The sequence below is a fragment of the Phycodurus eques genome, chromosome 12, assembly GCF_024500275.1.
Source record: "Phycodurus eques isolate BA_2022a chromosome 12, UOR_Pequ_1.1, whole genome shotgun sequence".
In the NCBI taxonomy this organism is placed as follows: Eukaryota; Metazoa; Chordata; class Actinopteri; order Syngnathiformes; family Syngnathidae; genus Phycodurus; species Phycodurus eques.
The window spans coordinates 26,229,152-26,245,419 of NC_084536.1; the positions used below are offsets into that span (position 1 = coordinate 26,229,152).

General features: G+C 46.1%; 1 protein-coding gene across 3 annotated transcripts in view; it reads left to right on the plus strand.

Moving 5' to 3' along the window:
• The window catches only part of itgb2 (integrin, beta 2), an 82,991-nt gene that overhangs the window by 34,401 nt on the left and 32,322 nt on the right, over window positions 1–16,268 (plus strand). For all 3 annotated transcript variants that reach the window (XM_061691650.1, XM_061691653.1, XM_061691651.1), the window contains exons 7-11: window positions 1,443–1,601; window positions 4,809–4,904; window positions 5,004–5,093; window positions 5,202–5,339; window positions 7,820–8,010. In XM_061691650.1, the coding sequence (XP_061547634.1) occupies window positions 1,443–1,601; window positions 4,809–4,904; window positions 5,004–5,093; window positions 5,202–5,339; window positions 7,820–8,010 (674 nt within the window). The remainder of the gene's footprint in view (window positions 1–1,442; window positions 1,602–4,808; window positions 4,905–5,003; window positions 5,094–5,201; window positions 5,340–7,819; window positions 8,011–16,268) is intronic.

The window sequence follows — 16,268 nt, forward strand, 5'->3', positions numbered from 1 at the left end:
ACCTATGGTAATGAGCTGTGGGTCGTGAACGAAAGAACAAGGTCCTGGATACAAGCGGCCGAAATGAGTTGCCTGCGCAGGGTGTCCGAGCTCTCTCGGTCATCCAGGAGGATCTCAGAGTAGAGCCGCTGTTCCTCCACATCGAGAGGAGCCAGATGAGGTGGCTGGGGCATCTGATTCAGATGCCTCCCTGACGCCTCCCCGGTGAGGTGTTCTGGGCACGTCCCACCGGGAGGAGACCCTGGGGACGACCCAGAGCACGCTGGAGAGACTACGTCTTTCGGCTGGCCTGGGAACGCCTCGGGATCCCCCTGGAAGAGCTGGATGAAGTGGCTGGGGAGAGGGAAGTCTGGGTGTCTCTGGTAAAGTTACTGCCCCCGCGACCCGACCTTGGATAGGCGGTAGAAAATGGATGAATGGCTGGATGGATGGATACTATTATTTTTTTCTTTTTGTGGTAGAGTCCCTCTGTATGTTACCCCGTAGTTCCCCTTTTAGACTTAATAAATTTTTCTCTTAAATTCCTCTTCCTATTGTGTTTTGTGTGTGTTTGAGTTTAATAGTGAATAGTATAATATATATATATATATATATATATATATATATATATATATATATATATATATATACACGCACACACATATTTATATATCTATAGTATAACATTTAATAGTGAAAAAGCTATCATGGAGAACTTCTATTTCGTTCATGCCTTCTAAATTGCTGAGATTGATCGATGTTTGTTGTCACTTTTCCTAACTTTTACACATATAAAAACAGACGTGGTGAGACAAAGATAGTTTGATTATAGCGTTAAACGTACGCCGAACTAAACCGGAAGTAAACGTAGGCATTACCTTCCGAAGTATTTATTTTCCAAATTAATAACGTTTTTACCCAAAACCAATATACGCAATACTTTCGTACTGTCTCTGTCTCTATCCCCTCTCAACCACATATTTTCCTACAGCATTCCAAATAAACCCCAATAAACACTGCAACACTCTCCTAATTTCTACATGTGTTGCTGGTGGAAGAGGGACTATGGAGTTTGCTATGTTTTTGGCTCTCACTAGGACGCAATACTTGGATGCAGTCACCCCATTACTACCCTATTTGTGATGATCAAGTATCAGCCTAAAGTACATCTGTAGAATATTTTAAAACATTTTATAAGAGGAAATCTTTTTGTTAGTTGCAAGAAAATTATAAACATACTCCACACACATACAAACATGGACAAACCACACAGTCACAACTATGGGAAATGTATGTTTTGGGCTGTGGCAGGAAATTGGTGTGCCACCGTGCTGCCCTAATTGTATTACATTTAGTTGAAAAAAATATTTAAGGAAGGTGGAGAGGCAAACGGAAAGTGTCTTTCAAATGTAATCTTTTGTTTAATTTGAAAACTGCTTTGAAATTACACATTCTGTTGACAGGATCAAATAGGTTGGAGGAACAGTAGCACTCGACTACTTGTGTTGGCAACTGATGATGGATTCCACATGGCTGGAGATGGAAAATTGGCTGGTATCCTAGAACCAAATGATGAACAGTGCCATATGAAAAACACCCTTTATACCAAGAGCAATGAAATGGTACGTGTTGGCACACATGGGAATGGGCATTCAACAGCAGTCTTTGTCACAACTACTAAGTGGAGTGCACTAAGTGTATACATACTGTGTTATCGTAGCCATCAGTTATTTGAACGTGACGTAACAACAACAAAAATTATTATTCGTATGTGATAAAACATACCCCCCTCCTTGAGCTGTCACCTTATCGTGGTGGAGGGATTTGTGTGTCCCAATAATCCTAAAAGGTAAGTTGTCTGGGGCTTTATGCCCCTGGAAAGGTCACCCATGACAGGTCATAGGTAAGGGACCAGACAAACCATGGCTCCAAAGACCCCTATGATGTTTAAAAATACTGGAAGACGTTTTCCCTTGCCCGGAAACGGGTCACCGGGACCCCCCCTCTGGAGCCAAGCCTGGAGGTGGGGCTCGAAGGCGAGCATCTATTAGCCGGGCCTTCCCCAAAAAGGTTAACGTGGGTCCCCCGTCCCATGGGCTCACCACCTGTGGGAGCGGCCAGTATGAGCTGGGCAGTTGCCGAAGGCACGGACCTTGGCCATCCGATCACCAGCTAAACGTCACCTCTCTGGGAGGGAAGGAGCCCGAGCTGATGTGTGAGGTTGAGAAGTTCCGACAAGATAGTCGGGCTCACCTCCACACACAGCTTGGGCTCTGGTAATAGTCCTCTTGAAAGGGGTTGGACTCTCTTCCACTCTGGAGTTGTCCACAGTGAGAGGCGCTGAGCAGGTGTGGGTATACTTATTGCCCCCCGGTTCGGTGTCTGAAGATTGGGGTTCAGCCTGGTGGACGAGAGGGTAGTCTCCCTCTGCCTTCAGGTAGGGGGATGGTTCCTGACTGTTGTCTGTGCCTCGGCACCAAACAGCAGTTTAGAGTACCCACCCCTTTTGGAGTCCTTGGAGGGCGCTCCCGCTGGGGACTCCATCGTTCTACTGGGGGACTTCATTGCTCACGTGGGCAATGAAAATGAGACCTGGAAGGGAGTGATTGGGAGGAACCTGAGCGGTGTTCTGTTATTGGACTTCTGTGCTCATCATGGATTTTCCATAACGAACACCACCACTTGGCAACAGGACACCCAAGACCCCAGTATGATGATCGGACTTGGGGTTGCATGTCTTGGAGACTCAGGTCAAGAGAGGGGCGGAGCTGTCAACTGTTCCCCACCTGAATGTGTGTTGCTCCGATGGTGGGGTAAGATGTCTGGTCCGACCTGGCAGGCCCAAACGTATTGTGAAGGTCTGCTGAAAACGTCTTACAGAATCCCCTGTCAGAAGGAGTTTCAACTCCCACCTCCGGCAGAACTTCACCCATGTACCGGGGGAGGCGGGAGACATTGAATCAGAGTGGACCCTGTTCCGCGCCTTCTTTCCTGAGGCAGCCGACCGTAGCTGTGGCCGTAATGTGGTTGGTGCAATACCCTAACCTGTTGGTGGACACAAGCGGTGAGGGATGCCATCAAGCTTACGAAGAAGTCCTATTGGGTCTTTTTCGCCTGTGGTAGCTGAGATTTGCCTGGAATTCCTAAAGGCTCTGGATGTTGTAGGGCTGTCGCGTGGACATTGGGTACAGTGGCTCTGGATTGGCTGACTGGGGTGGTGGTTCCCCTTTTTCAGAAGGGGGACTGGAGTGGGTGTTCCAACTACTGAGGGATCACACTTCTCAGCCTCCCTGGGAAGGTCTAATTAGGGGTGGTGGAGAGGAGGGTCTGTCGGGAAGTCGAATCTCAGATTCAGCAGGAGCAGTGTGGTTTTCGCCCTGGCCGTGGAACAATGGAATAGCTCTACACCCACGGCAGGGTTCTTGAGGGGGCATGGGAGTTCGCCCAACCAGTCTCCATGTGTTTTGTGGACTTGGAGAAGGCATTTGACCGTGTCACTCAGGGAGACCTGTGGGGGTTACCAAATCCCCTGTATGACTAGTGTCAGTGTTTGGTCCGCATTATTGGCAGTAAGTCGGATTTGTTTCCGATAAGGGTTTGGACTACGCCAAGACTGCCCTTTGTCACTGATTCTGTTTATAACTTTCATGGACAGAATTTTTAGGCGCAGTGGAGGCGTAGAGGGGATCCGGTTTGGTGGCCTCAGTATTACATCTCTGCACTTTGCAGATGATGTGGTTCTGTTTGCTTCATCAAGCCGTGATCTCCAACTCTCACTGGAGCGTTTGAAAATCAGACGAAAATCAGCCTCTAAATCTGAGACCATGGTCCTCAGTTAGAAAAGGGTGGAGTTCCCTCTACAGATCGGGGATGAGATCCTGCCCCAAGTGGATGAGTTCAAGTATCTTGGGGTCTGAGGGAGGAATGGAACGAGAGGTCGACAGGCGGATCGGTGCAGCGTCTGCAGTGATGCAGACTTTGTGTCGGTTCGTTATGATCAAGAAGGACCTGTACTTTTTTTATGATCAAGAAGGATCTTTACCAAAAGGTGAAGCTCTCAATTTACCGGTCGTTCTATGTTGTTCCCTCACCTATGGTCACGAGCTGTGGGTTGTGACCAAAAGAACAAGATCGCAGATACAAGCGGCAGAAATGAGTTTCCTTCGCAGGGTGTACGGGCTCTCCCTTAGAGATAGGGTGAAAAGCTTGGTCATCTGGGAGGGGCTCAGAGTAGAGCCGCTGCTCTTCTCCATTGAGAGGAGCCAGATAAGGTGGCTCGGGCATCTGATTAGGATGCATCCTGGACGTCTCCCTGGTGATGTGTTCCGGGCTTGTCCCACCGTGAGGAGACTCCGGGGACGCCCCAAGGACACGCTGGAAAGACTACATCTCTCGGCTTGCCTGGGTACACCTCTGGATCCCGTCAAAAGAGCTGGAGGAAGTGTCTGGGGAGAGGGAAGTCTGGGGTTCCTTGCTAAAGCTACTGGCCCCGTGACCCGACCTCAAGTAAGCAGAAGAAAATGGATGGATGGATAAACCATTCTATTACAAATGCAGAGATTAAGTTGGCCAATTAGAAATTTGTGTTAAATAGGCTACGTTTGTGGGAGAAATCGAGCAACTGCAAAACATATAACCCACACAGAAAGGTTCCAAATGAAACCTTTTTTGGTTTGTTGCAACACTGATAAAAACATGTACCACTTAGCTGCGCTCTATGGAATTGTTATACACTGTGTAAAAGTGTATTTACATTTACATGATGAACATGCATCTTATGTGTGATCCGTATAAATATTTTAATTATTAAAATAATTATTAATGTGAAGGACTACCCATCTGTTGGACAAATGGCCGTGCAGTTGGAAGAAAAACGTATTCAACCCATATTTGCTGTGACAAAAGATGTGGAAAATATGTACAAGGTAAAATAATCTACTTCTAGGAACTGGATATTTTTTTCAGATACATAATGTGGTATGGTGATGAATGAATTTTAATTAAATATTCCAATTCTATCATAGCAACTCTCCAGTATGATCCCAAAATCTGAGGTAGGAGTTCTATCAGAAGATTCAAACAATGTTGTTCAGTTGATTGAAAATGCATACAAGGTAAGTTTTGAATTATTACTATTTCTCTTTTTCCTAAATAGAAACCATTTCTTTTTTTATTTCTGTATTTGAAACTTACATAATCTCTCAAAACGATTGTCTTTCCAGAGATTGTCCTCCAAAGTTACACTTACCCATGATACTCTCCCAGAAAATATCAGGGTTGTCTACACTCCACGCTGTGATGATGCAAGACAAGAAGGAGACAACAAAGGAGTTTGTGACAATGTTCACGTGACACAGGAGGTCAGTTCTTTGTTGTGTTCTAAACCCTGATTATATTGGATAAAATAAAATGAAAAATTATCGTTCCTGGGGCCGTCACCTCATCGTGGTGGAGAGGTTTGCGTGTCCCAATGATCCTAGGAGGCAGGGTCACCCATGGCAAACAGGTCCAAGGTCAGGGACAAGACCCCTGATGACGAGTAAAAGTATTGAATCACTGTTTCCCTTGGCCAGACGCGGGTCACCGGGGCCCCCCTCTGGAGCCAGGCCCGGAGGTGGGGCTCGATGGCTGAGCGCCAGGTGGCCGGACCTCCATCCATGGGGCCCATGCACAGAGTTGAAACTCCTTCTGACTGTGTGTGAGGTCGAGAAGGTCCGACTAGATATAGTCGGACTCGCCTCCACACACAGCTTGGGTTCTGGCACCAGTGCTCTCAAGAGGGGTTGGACTCTCTTCCACTCTGGAGTTGCCCACGGTTAGAGGCACCGAGCAGGTGTGGGTATACTTATTGCCATCCGGCTCGGCGCCTCTACATTGGGGTTCACCCCGGTGGACGAGAGGGTGGCCTCCCTCCGCCTTCGGTTGGGGGGACGGGTCCTGACTGTTGTTTGTGCCGATGCACCAAACAGCAGTTCAGAGTACCCACCCTTTTTGGAGTCCTTGGAGGGGGTGCTGGAGAGCGCTCCCGCTGGGGACTCCATCGTCCTGCTGGGGGACTTCAATGCTCACGTGAGCAATGACAGTGAGACCTGGAAGGGCGTGATTGGGAGGAAGGGCCCCCCCGATCAGAACCCGAGCGGTGTTCTGTTATTGGACTTCTGTGCTCGTCATGGATTGCCCATAACGAACACCATGTTCAAGCATATGGGTGTCCACACGTGCAGGACACCTTAGGTCGCAGTTTGATGATCGACTTTGTGGTCGTGTCATCGGACTTGGGGTTGCATGTCTTGGTCACTCAGGTGAAGAGAGGGGCGCAGCTGTCAACTGATCACCACCTGGTGGTGAGTTGGCTCCAATGGTGGAGGAAGATGCCGGTCTAACGTGGCAGGCCCAAACATATTGTGAGGGTCTGCTGGGAACGTCTGGCAAAATCCCCTGTCAGAAGGAGTTTCAACTCCCACCTACGACAGAACTTTGCTCATGTTCTGCGGGAGGCGGGGGACATCGAGTCTTCCATTGCTGAGGCGGCTGACCGGAGCTGTGGCCGTAAGGTGGTCTGTGCCTGTCGTGGCGGCAATCCCCGAACCCATCATCGGTGAGGGATGCCGTCAAGCTGAAGAAGGAGTCCTATTGGGCCTTTTTGGCCTGTGGGACTCCTGAGGCAGCTGATGGGTAACGACTGGCCAAGTGGAATGCAGCTTTGGTGGTTGCTGTAGCAAAAACTCGGGCATGGAAGGAGTTTGGTGAGGCCATGAAGAAAGACTTCCGGACGGCTTCGAGAAAATTCTGGTCCACCATCCGGCATCTCAGGAGGGGGAAGCAGTGCACCATCAACACTGTGTATAGTGGGGATGGGGCGCTGCTGACCTGACCTCGACTTTCTTGTGTGTGTTGGGGGGGAGGGGAGGGGTGCTTCGGGAGTATGGTGTACCGAACCCCCTGTTCAGTCCATGTACAACCGTTGTCAGAGTTTGGTCCGCATTGCCGCCATTAAGTCGGACCCGTTTACGGTGAGGGTTGGACTCCGCCAAAGCTGCCCTTTGTCACCGATTCTGTTCATAACCTTTATGGACAGAATTTCTTGGCGCAGCCGAGGCGTAGAGGGGGTCCGATTTTGTGGCCTCAGTTTTGCATCTCTGCTTTTTGCAGATGATGTGGTTCTGTTGACTTCATCAAGTCGTGATCTCCAATTCCCACTGGAGCGGTTCACAGCCGAGTGTGAAGCACTGAGAATCAGCACCTCCAAATCTGAGACCATGGTCGTCAGTCGGAAAAGAGTGGCGTGCCCTCTCCAGGTCGGGGATGAGATCCTGTCCCAAGTGGAGGAGTTCAAGTATCTTGGGGTCTTGTTCACGAGTGAGGGAAGAATGAATCAGGAGATTGACAGGCGCATCGGTGCAGCGTCTGCAGTGATGCGGACTTTGTATCGGTCCATTGTGGTAAAGAAGGCCGAAATGCGAAGCTCTCAATTTACCGGTCGATCTACGTTCCTACCCTCATCTATGGTCATGAGCTGTCGGTCGTGACCGAAAGACCAAGATCCCGGGTAAGCGGTACAAAATGGATGCATGGATGGATGGAAATAATACATAAAAAAATACCTTTTAAATACCTAATAATTGAGCAGTGATTCAGCAGAAAAATCAAGTGACTGGCACCAAATCTTACTATTCACTTAAATTGTATCTATTTGTGTTGGATGGATAGATTGGTGTTCCACACAGAATAAGGAATTGAAAATGCCAATCTTTTTTTTTTTTTTTTTTTTAAAGTAAATGATTCATTGACATTATTTAAAGTTTTCTTCTCAGAATGTCTCTTGAAAATTTCCCCACAGATTTCTTTTGATGTAACAGTAACAGCAGACTCATGCATAGAGAACCAGACATTCTCTATCAGACCACTTGGTATCAAAGACACATTGATAGTGACCTTATCTACAAGCTGTGAGTGTCAGTGTAAAGATCCAAGAGAAAGTAGCCACCAACTTTGTAATGGCAATGGAAGTATAAGCTGTGGTATTTGCAGGTAAGTTTTATTGATTTATTTAGTTAGTTAGTTTGTTTAACTTTTTTTCCAAAGGGTTATCCAGTTTTCTCTTTGATTCATGCATTACACCTCACAAAGAACCAGAAAACACACATGCAGACATCGCTGCAACTACACTGTGCTCCAACTTATTAGTCGTATGCTTATGTGTTCATACATTTATGCTCATTTTCCTAAATAGTCGATGCAATTTACAGCAAATACATTTTTTGATCATTAACAATTATATTGGCTTCTATAATAATCAGGGTTTAATTAAAAACAAAAACACCCCCATGATAAATGTATTTGTTTTACCATATAGTATTACATATTTTTATTCAATTGAAATTCAATCACTTCAATTTTATTTATATAGCATTTTCCCTTTTAGGCTGCCCCAAAGGTTCTCAATAGGGTTGTGATCAGGGGATTATGATGGCCACACCAAACATTTCTCCCTTTATACCCGTTCCAGCCACAGCTTCACTGGTATTTTCTGCAACCTGGAATGGTGTGTTGTCTTTCATGACAATTACTTAACTGTCTATATACCACGGCAGGAAATGGGGTGACGGGTCCTGACTGTTGTTTTTGCCTATGCATCAAACAGCAGCTCAGAGTACCCACCCTTTTTGGAGTACTTGGAGTGGGTGCTGGAGAGCGCTTCCGCTGGGTTAGGGTTGGGCATCGTTTGAATTTGAGCGATTCCGATTCCAGTTCTTTATTTCTATTCTGGTTCCGAACGATTCTCGATTCTGATTCTTTTAGGGAGCTGGGTCAAAAAAGTTTGCATGGTTTAAATAAAGGGTGTCCAAATTATGAAAATCCATTTTCTTAGCAGCCCACAGCATACTAAAACGAACATTTGACTCGGGGTTCTTTATAACCAGTATCAATATCAAATCTATGAACTAAAAGGAAATGTGTGCAGAACTCACCCAGTTGACTTAATATTCATGAATTAATTTTCAGCTTAAAGTTAAATATAGCATTGTTAAAATAGTTATTTGGGACTGTTTCATCACGTCAAATGGTTTATATGTGCAAGTTTTAACTTGTCTTCCTGTTTTAGGCTTTGAAGGGTATGCACCGGAACTCAGCCTTTTGACACGAAAAGTAACTTCAAACGGCACCAGTGATTTATTATTATTATTATTTTTTAATGAATGTAACCAGGCGGCACGGTGGACGACTGGTTAGAGCGTCTGCCTCACAGTTCTGAGGTCTGGGTTTCAATCCCCGACCCCGCCTGTGTGGAGTTTGCATGTTGTCCCTGTGCCTGCGTGGGTTTTCCGCGCACTCTGGTTTCCTCCCACGTCCCAAAAACATGCACGGTAGGTTAATTGAAGACTCTAAATTGCTCGTAGGTGTGAATGTGAGTGTGAATGGTTGTTTGTTTATATGTGCCCTGCGATTGGCTGGCAACTAGTTCACAGTGTGCCCGATGAAAGCTGGGATAGGCTCCAGCACTCCCGTGACCCTTGTGAGGATAAGCAGCTCAGGAAATGGATGGATGGATGAATGTAACCAAATGCTATAAAACGGTGATTCTTTTCCCAATTTTCACCGATCAGGTTAGTGTTTGTCATACTGTGAGAGAACATTTATGTGAATTTTCTCCCAATTCATTGTGATGTAAAGTTGCTACAGTGAAGTTTTAGCTCAATGTTAAGCTTTATTTTTCTGTCATCAGCTCTTACGTTGGTTTGAAGACTAAAATAAACACTACAAACCATTAGTGCAAAAAAGCTGTCTCAATGTTGGCATAGACGTATTTTATTGTTTCACTCACCCAGTTGACTGAAGGTTGACTTGACTGAAGCTCCGCGCGGTGTAGGCTGAGGCTCGGAGCGCCTCAGATGCTACACATCGTGAAAGCCTCTTTTGCACAATATAATCTTATTCCAAGTGTTGCACTGAGGCGACTGGTCATTCATTTTAACAAAGTTAAGACACATTTTTGTTCGCCGCTGCCATTGGGCACAAGCATGTCTTCATGCGCGTTTTTCTTCGTTGGTTTTTGCCACTTCTTCGGAGTGAGCGGACTCGGCATCGAAACTGGGAACCGAAATTTGTTAATTTGAACGATTCGTTAGTCCCGGTTCCAATCGGTTCACGATTCTCGATGTCCAACCCTATGCTGGGTCTTACCTTGTTCTGCTGGGTGACTTCAATGCTCACGCGGGCAATGACCGTGAGACTTGGAGGGAGGAATGACACTCACCCCCACGACCACAGCCCGATCGGTGTTCTGTTATTGGACTTCTGTGTTCATCATGGATTTTTCATAACAAACACCATCTTCACACATACACTAAGAGTGTCCATACATGCACTTGGGACCAGGACACCCTTGGCCGCAGTTCGCTGATCGACTTTGTGGTCGGGCAATCGAACTTGTGGGTGCATGTCTTGGACACTCAGGTGAAGAGAGGGACTGACCTGTCAACCGAACACCACCTGGTGCTGAGTTGGCGCCGATGGTGGGGGAAGATGCCGGTCTGACCTGCCAGGCCCAAACATATTGTTAGGGTCTGCTGGGAATGTCTGGCAAAGTCACATGTTAGAAGCAGTTTCAACTGCCACTGTCTGGCAGAACTTCGGCCACGTCCTGGGGGAGGCGGGGGACATTGAGTCCGAGTGGACCAACGACTTGCAGACTGCTTCGAAGAAATTCTGGTCCACCATCGCAGAAGGTGGAAGCAGTGGACTGTCATATAGTGGGGATTTGGTGCTGTTGACCTTGACTTGGGACGTTGTGAGTCGGTTGGTTGAAAACTTCGAAGACCTCCTCAATACCACCGACATGCCTTCCTATGAGGAAGATTCTGGAGACTCTGAGGTGGGCTTTCCTATTTCTGGGGTTGAAATCACCGAGGTGGTTAAAAACCTCCTTGATGGCAGGGCTCCAGGGGTGGATGAGATCCAACCAGAGTTTCTAAAGGCTCTGAATGTTGTGTCCTGGTTGATATGACTCTGAAACATCTCATGGACATCGGGGACATGCCTCTGGATTGGCAGACCGAGATGGTGGTCCCCTTTTTTAAGAAGGGAGACCAGAGGTTGTGTTCCAACTACAGGGGGATCACATTCGTCAGCCTCCCTGGTAAGGTCTATTCAGAGGTTCTGCAGAGGAGGGTCAGTTGGTAGGTCAAATCTCAGATTCAGGAGGAGTAGTGTGGTTTTTGCTACACCCTCAGCAGGGTTCAGTCTTCAGTCTTCATTTGCTTTGTGGACTTGGTGTAAGCATTCAAAAGTGTTTCTCAGGCAGTCCTGTGGATGGTGCTCCGGTGGTATGGGATACCGGACCCCGTAATACTGGGTGTTTAAAAAAAAAATAAATTAAAAAAAAAATAACAATGTAACCATTTTTTTGGGTGCACATAATTACAACTACATTGGAGAAAATATTCACATTTATTGATTATTATCTTGTTGCCAATCTTGTTTCAAATCATATGCGCAATCTCAAATGTCATAACAAAAATTAATGCAAATTCAACAATATTATGAATCAGTGTTTTCATTTACAGTTGCAACTTAGAGATTACAGTAGATATATAAACTGTATGTATCTTTTATAAAACACCTATTTAGAATTTTTTAAAAATGTACATAAATTTCCACATCCATCTGGAAATATTGAAGGGCTCAACTGACTCATCACACCATACAAACTAAAGTGGGAACTTCTTAGAATAAAAGTGTAGTTATCCTCCTGCCTTGTAAATGTATACAGGCAGATGGACAGAGTGAAACAAAACAATGAAAACAAAATCAATTAATTTGCTATGTCGATTAATGACACGTCCACAGTAAGTGCAAAATAGAAACTGAAATTTGATACTTATTTAATTGTCACTCAGAACTTTGCCATAAAAAGATGAAAACACAAACAATCAATTTGTATGATGTGAGCATGAGTCTGCAGAAACAATTACCAACCCCCTCTCCAACTATTAGCATACATCAAATTATCTTGTATCTTACATCTCACTAAAGAATTGAATTCCAGCTTTTCCTTGTCAGGGAGTCGCCACCACAGCGAGTCACTCGTATGATTTGTTTGTCTGACGTAACCTAACCATGTTTATCTGCGCGAGTAAGAGTTCAGCTCCAGATTGTGTCGGCCGCATCACAGCTCCAGGCCCTCCACTTCCTGTCGATACGCAGACTCGTGACCGTCTTTGATGAGGCCGATGACTGTGGTGTCGTCTGCAAACTTCAGGAGTTTGACAGCCAGGTGCGTTGAGGTGCAGTCGTTCGTGAAGAGAGAGAAGAGCAGTGGAGACTGGACACAACCTTGGGGCGCCCCGGTGTTGTGGTGCGTATAGATGAGGTGGCCTCCCCCAACCTCACCTGCCCGTCAAGAAGCTGTAAATCCACTGCCAGATGACAGGCGAGACGCTGAGCTGGAGAAGCTTGGAGGAGAGGAGTTTGGGGATGATGGTGTTGAACGCAGAGCTGAAGTCCACGAACAGGATCCTCACTTAAGTCCCTGCAACGTTGAGGTGTTGTAGGATGAAGTGCAGTGCCATGTTGACTGCATCATCCGCAGACCTGTTCGGTTGGTAGGCAAACTGAAGGGGGTCCAGCAGGGGACCTGTGATGCTCTTGAGGTGGTCCAACACGAGGCATTCAAACGACTTCATGACCACAGATGTCAGAGCGACAAGCCTGTAGTCATTCAGACCCGAGATTGCAGGTTTCTTGGGGACTGGGATGTTGGTGGAGCGTTTGAAACAGGATGGTACTTCATACAGATCCAGAGAGCTATTAAAGATCTGTGGGAAGACTGGAGTGAGCTAGTCTGCGCAGACTTTGAGGCAAGATGGGGAGACAAGGTCTGGACCTGATGCTTTGTTGATGTTTTGTTGTTTGAAGATGCGTCTCACATCCTGTCCGTGGATGGCCAACGCAGAACTCAGTGGTATGATGGTGGTCGGTGATGTGGCTGGGTGGGTTTGGGGTGTGAAAGTGTCCTTTTCAAATCTGCAGTAGAAGGTGTTCAAGTCGTTGGCTAGTCTTTTATTGTTCTCAGCTTAGGGGTTTGGTCACTTGTAATTGGTTAGTGATTGTAATGCATGCCAGACTGATTTAGAGTCGTTAGCGGTAAACCTTTTTTCTAACTTTACTGCATAGTTGGGGGGTGGGGGGGACTGAGCGGATTTGAAAAAGTTGGTCAAAGAAAGTCCGGGGTAGAATCCCTGATTTTTAGCAAGTTTTCCCTTGTATAAGTGAGTCGCGTAATGTCTCCAAAGACCAACGAAAAAGACAAAAACAATACTAGAGAGCACGTAACCGAGGTGTCCACACAGATAAGCGCCATCTTGAGTCCAGGCAGCCATCATGCAGAAGGCAACTTGAAGACTACGGTAGCAGAAAAAAAAAAACATTTGAAGGGTAAAAATAAAAGTGGAATGAATCCTGGCAGTTGGCCTTTCTAAAGACTTCAAATCTGTATTCTGTAATCTTGATATTGTTGTATCCGTATCCTATTTGAAAGTTCTTTGCAAAAAATGGGACAAAAACTACAAGATCTACTTGATCCACAATAGCAAACAAATGAATTACAAAATCCAGATCATTCTGATCCAGATTTTTTTTAAATACTCGACCCAGATGATCAGATGGATGATAGATCAAAGATGGTGCCTCTGAGTTGGCAGCCTGTTTCAAGAGTTCTGATATTTTTTGTCATTCATTTACTTTTCCACCCTTTTTGTCATTTCATGTTCATTGTATGTAATGTGGACCCGTTGTGGAGTCTTTTCGGTGTTTTTCATTAATTAAAGGAGAATATTGGTGCTTGTGCCTTCATGGGCAGCCTGTTTGCAACAGCCGCATTTTTGTTGAGCGGAAAATGTCGCTGTTGGGCAGTTTGTCGTGGTGCAAGGAGGAGCTTCTCCCTCCAACGTGGACCAGAGTGCATCCCGAAAGAAATGTGGAGGGGGATGAGAGTCGGCTCTAAAAAGTATAGCGAAGCGCGAGAGACGACTGAATGGGACTGGAGAATTGAACTAATATTTATGTATGTGTGTCACTCGCCAACAGACGAACTATCGGCTGTTAGAAAACTACAGTTGCTTGTTTACTTTCAAACTCAGGTTGTAGTAAATGTGAGTGGCATCATGCACGCTGTGATCACAACATCTATGATCCTGGTGTCCTCATACTTGTCAATAGAGACTTCAGTCTTGCTCCTCATTCATCTAGCTTCAAACAACGTGCAACAAGAGGGACTAAAACACATCACGTACCTCCTGTATGCAAAGTGCCAATGTGAAGGCGTGTTTTGATCAGAGACGATTTTATTTGGCTGTTTGTCATCGTATTAAATGCAGCCCTATGTGGGGCACAAGCCAGTGAAAACTGTAGGCCGGTCCCAAGCCCGGATAAATGCAGAGGGTTGCATCAGGAAGGGCATCCGGCTTAAAGCTTTGCCAAACAAATATGAGCGATCATCCAAAGAATACCATACCGCATCGGTCGTGGCCCGGGTTAACAACGTCCGCCGTCAACCTGCAGGGCGCCATTGGAAATACAGCTACTGTGGGTCAAAGTCGAAGAAGAAGAAGAAGAGGTGGAAAGTGGGTTCTTCGGCAGAAAGAGAAGAGGAAAGCACAGAGCCCAGAACTGAATGTGGGGACTTTGAATGTTGGGGCAATGACAGGAAAATCTTGGGAGTTGGTTGACATGATAATGAGGAGAAAGGTTGATATATTGTGTGTCCAGGAGATCAGGTGGAAATGCAGTAAGGCTAGAAATTTAGGGGCAGGGTTTAAATTATTTTACCATGGTGTAGATGAGAAGAGAAATGGAGTCGGGGTTATTTTAAAAGAAGAGTTGGCTAAGAATGTTTTGGAGGTGAAAAGAGTATCAGATAGAGTGATGAAGCTGAAACTTGAAATTGAGGGTGTTATTTCTAATGTGATTAGTGGCTCTGCCCCACCGGTAGGATGTGACCTAGAGGTGAAAGAGAAATTCTGGAAGGAGCTAGACGAAGTAGTTCTGAGCATCCCAGACAGAGAGAGAGTCGTAATTGGTGCAAATTGTTGGTTGGTGAAGGAAATAGGGGTGATGAAGAAGTGGTGGGTAAGTACGGCATCCAGGAAAGGAACTTGGAGGGACAGAAGGTGGTAGACTTTGCAAAAAGGATGAAAACGGCTGTATTGAACACTTTTGTCCAGAAGAGGCACGAACATAGGGTGACCTACAAGAGCGGAGGTAGAAGCACGCAGGTGGATTACATCTTGTGCAGACGATGAAATCTGAAGGAGGTTACCGACTGCAAGGTAGTGGTAGGGGAGAGTGTGGCTAGACAGCATAGGATGGTGGTGTGTAGGATGACTCTGGTGGTGGGGAGGAAGATTAGGAAGACAAAGGCAGAACAGAGAACCATGTGGTGGAAGCTGCGACAGGACGAGTGTTGTGCAGCTTGTCGGGAAGAGGTGAGACAGGCTCTCGGTAGACAGGAGGAGCTTCCAGAAGACTGGACCACTGCAGCCAAGTTGATCAGAGAGGCAGGCAGGAGAGTACTTGGTGTATATTCTGGAGACTTGGTGGTGGAACCTCACAGTACAGAAAATCATACAAGGAAAAAGGTTAGCTAAGAAGAAGTGGGACACTGAGAGGACTGAGGAGAGGCAAAAGGAATACATTGAGATGCGACACAGGGCAAAGGTAGAGGTGGCAAAGGCCAAACAAGAGGCATATGATGACATGTATGGCAGGTTGGACACTAAAGAAGGAGAAATGGATCTATACAGGCTGGCCAGACAGAGGAATAAAGATGGGAAGGATGTGCAGCAGGGTAGGGTGATTAAGGATAGAGATGAAACTACGTTGATGGGTGCCAGCAGTGTGCTAGCTAGATGGAAAGAATACTTCGAGGAGTTGATGAATGAGGAAAATGAGAGGGAAGGGAGAGTACAAGAGGCAAGTGTGGTGGACCAGGAAGTGGCAATGATTAGTAAGGGGGAAGTTAGAAAGGCATTAAAGAGGATGAAAAATGGAAAGGCAGTTGGTCCTGATGACATTCCTGTGGAGGTATGGCAAGCATCTAGGAGAGGTGGCTGTGGAGTTTTTGACCAGCTTGTTCAATAGAATTCTAGCGCGTGAGAAGATGCCTGAGGAATGGAGGAAAAGTGTACTGGTGCCCATTTTTAAGAACAAGGGTGATGTGCAGAGCTGTGGGAACTATAGAGGAATAAAGTTGATGAGCCACTCAATGAAGTTATGGGAAAGAGTAGTGG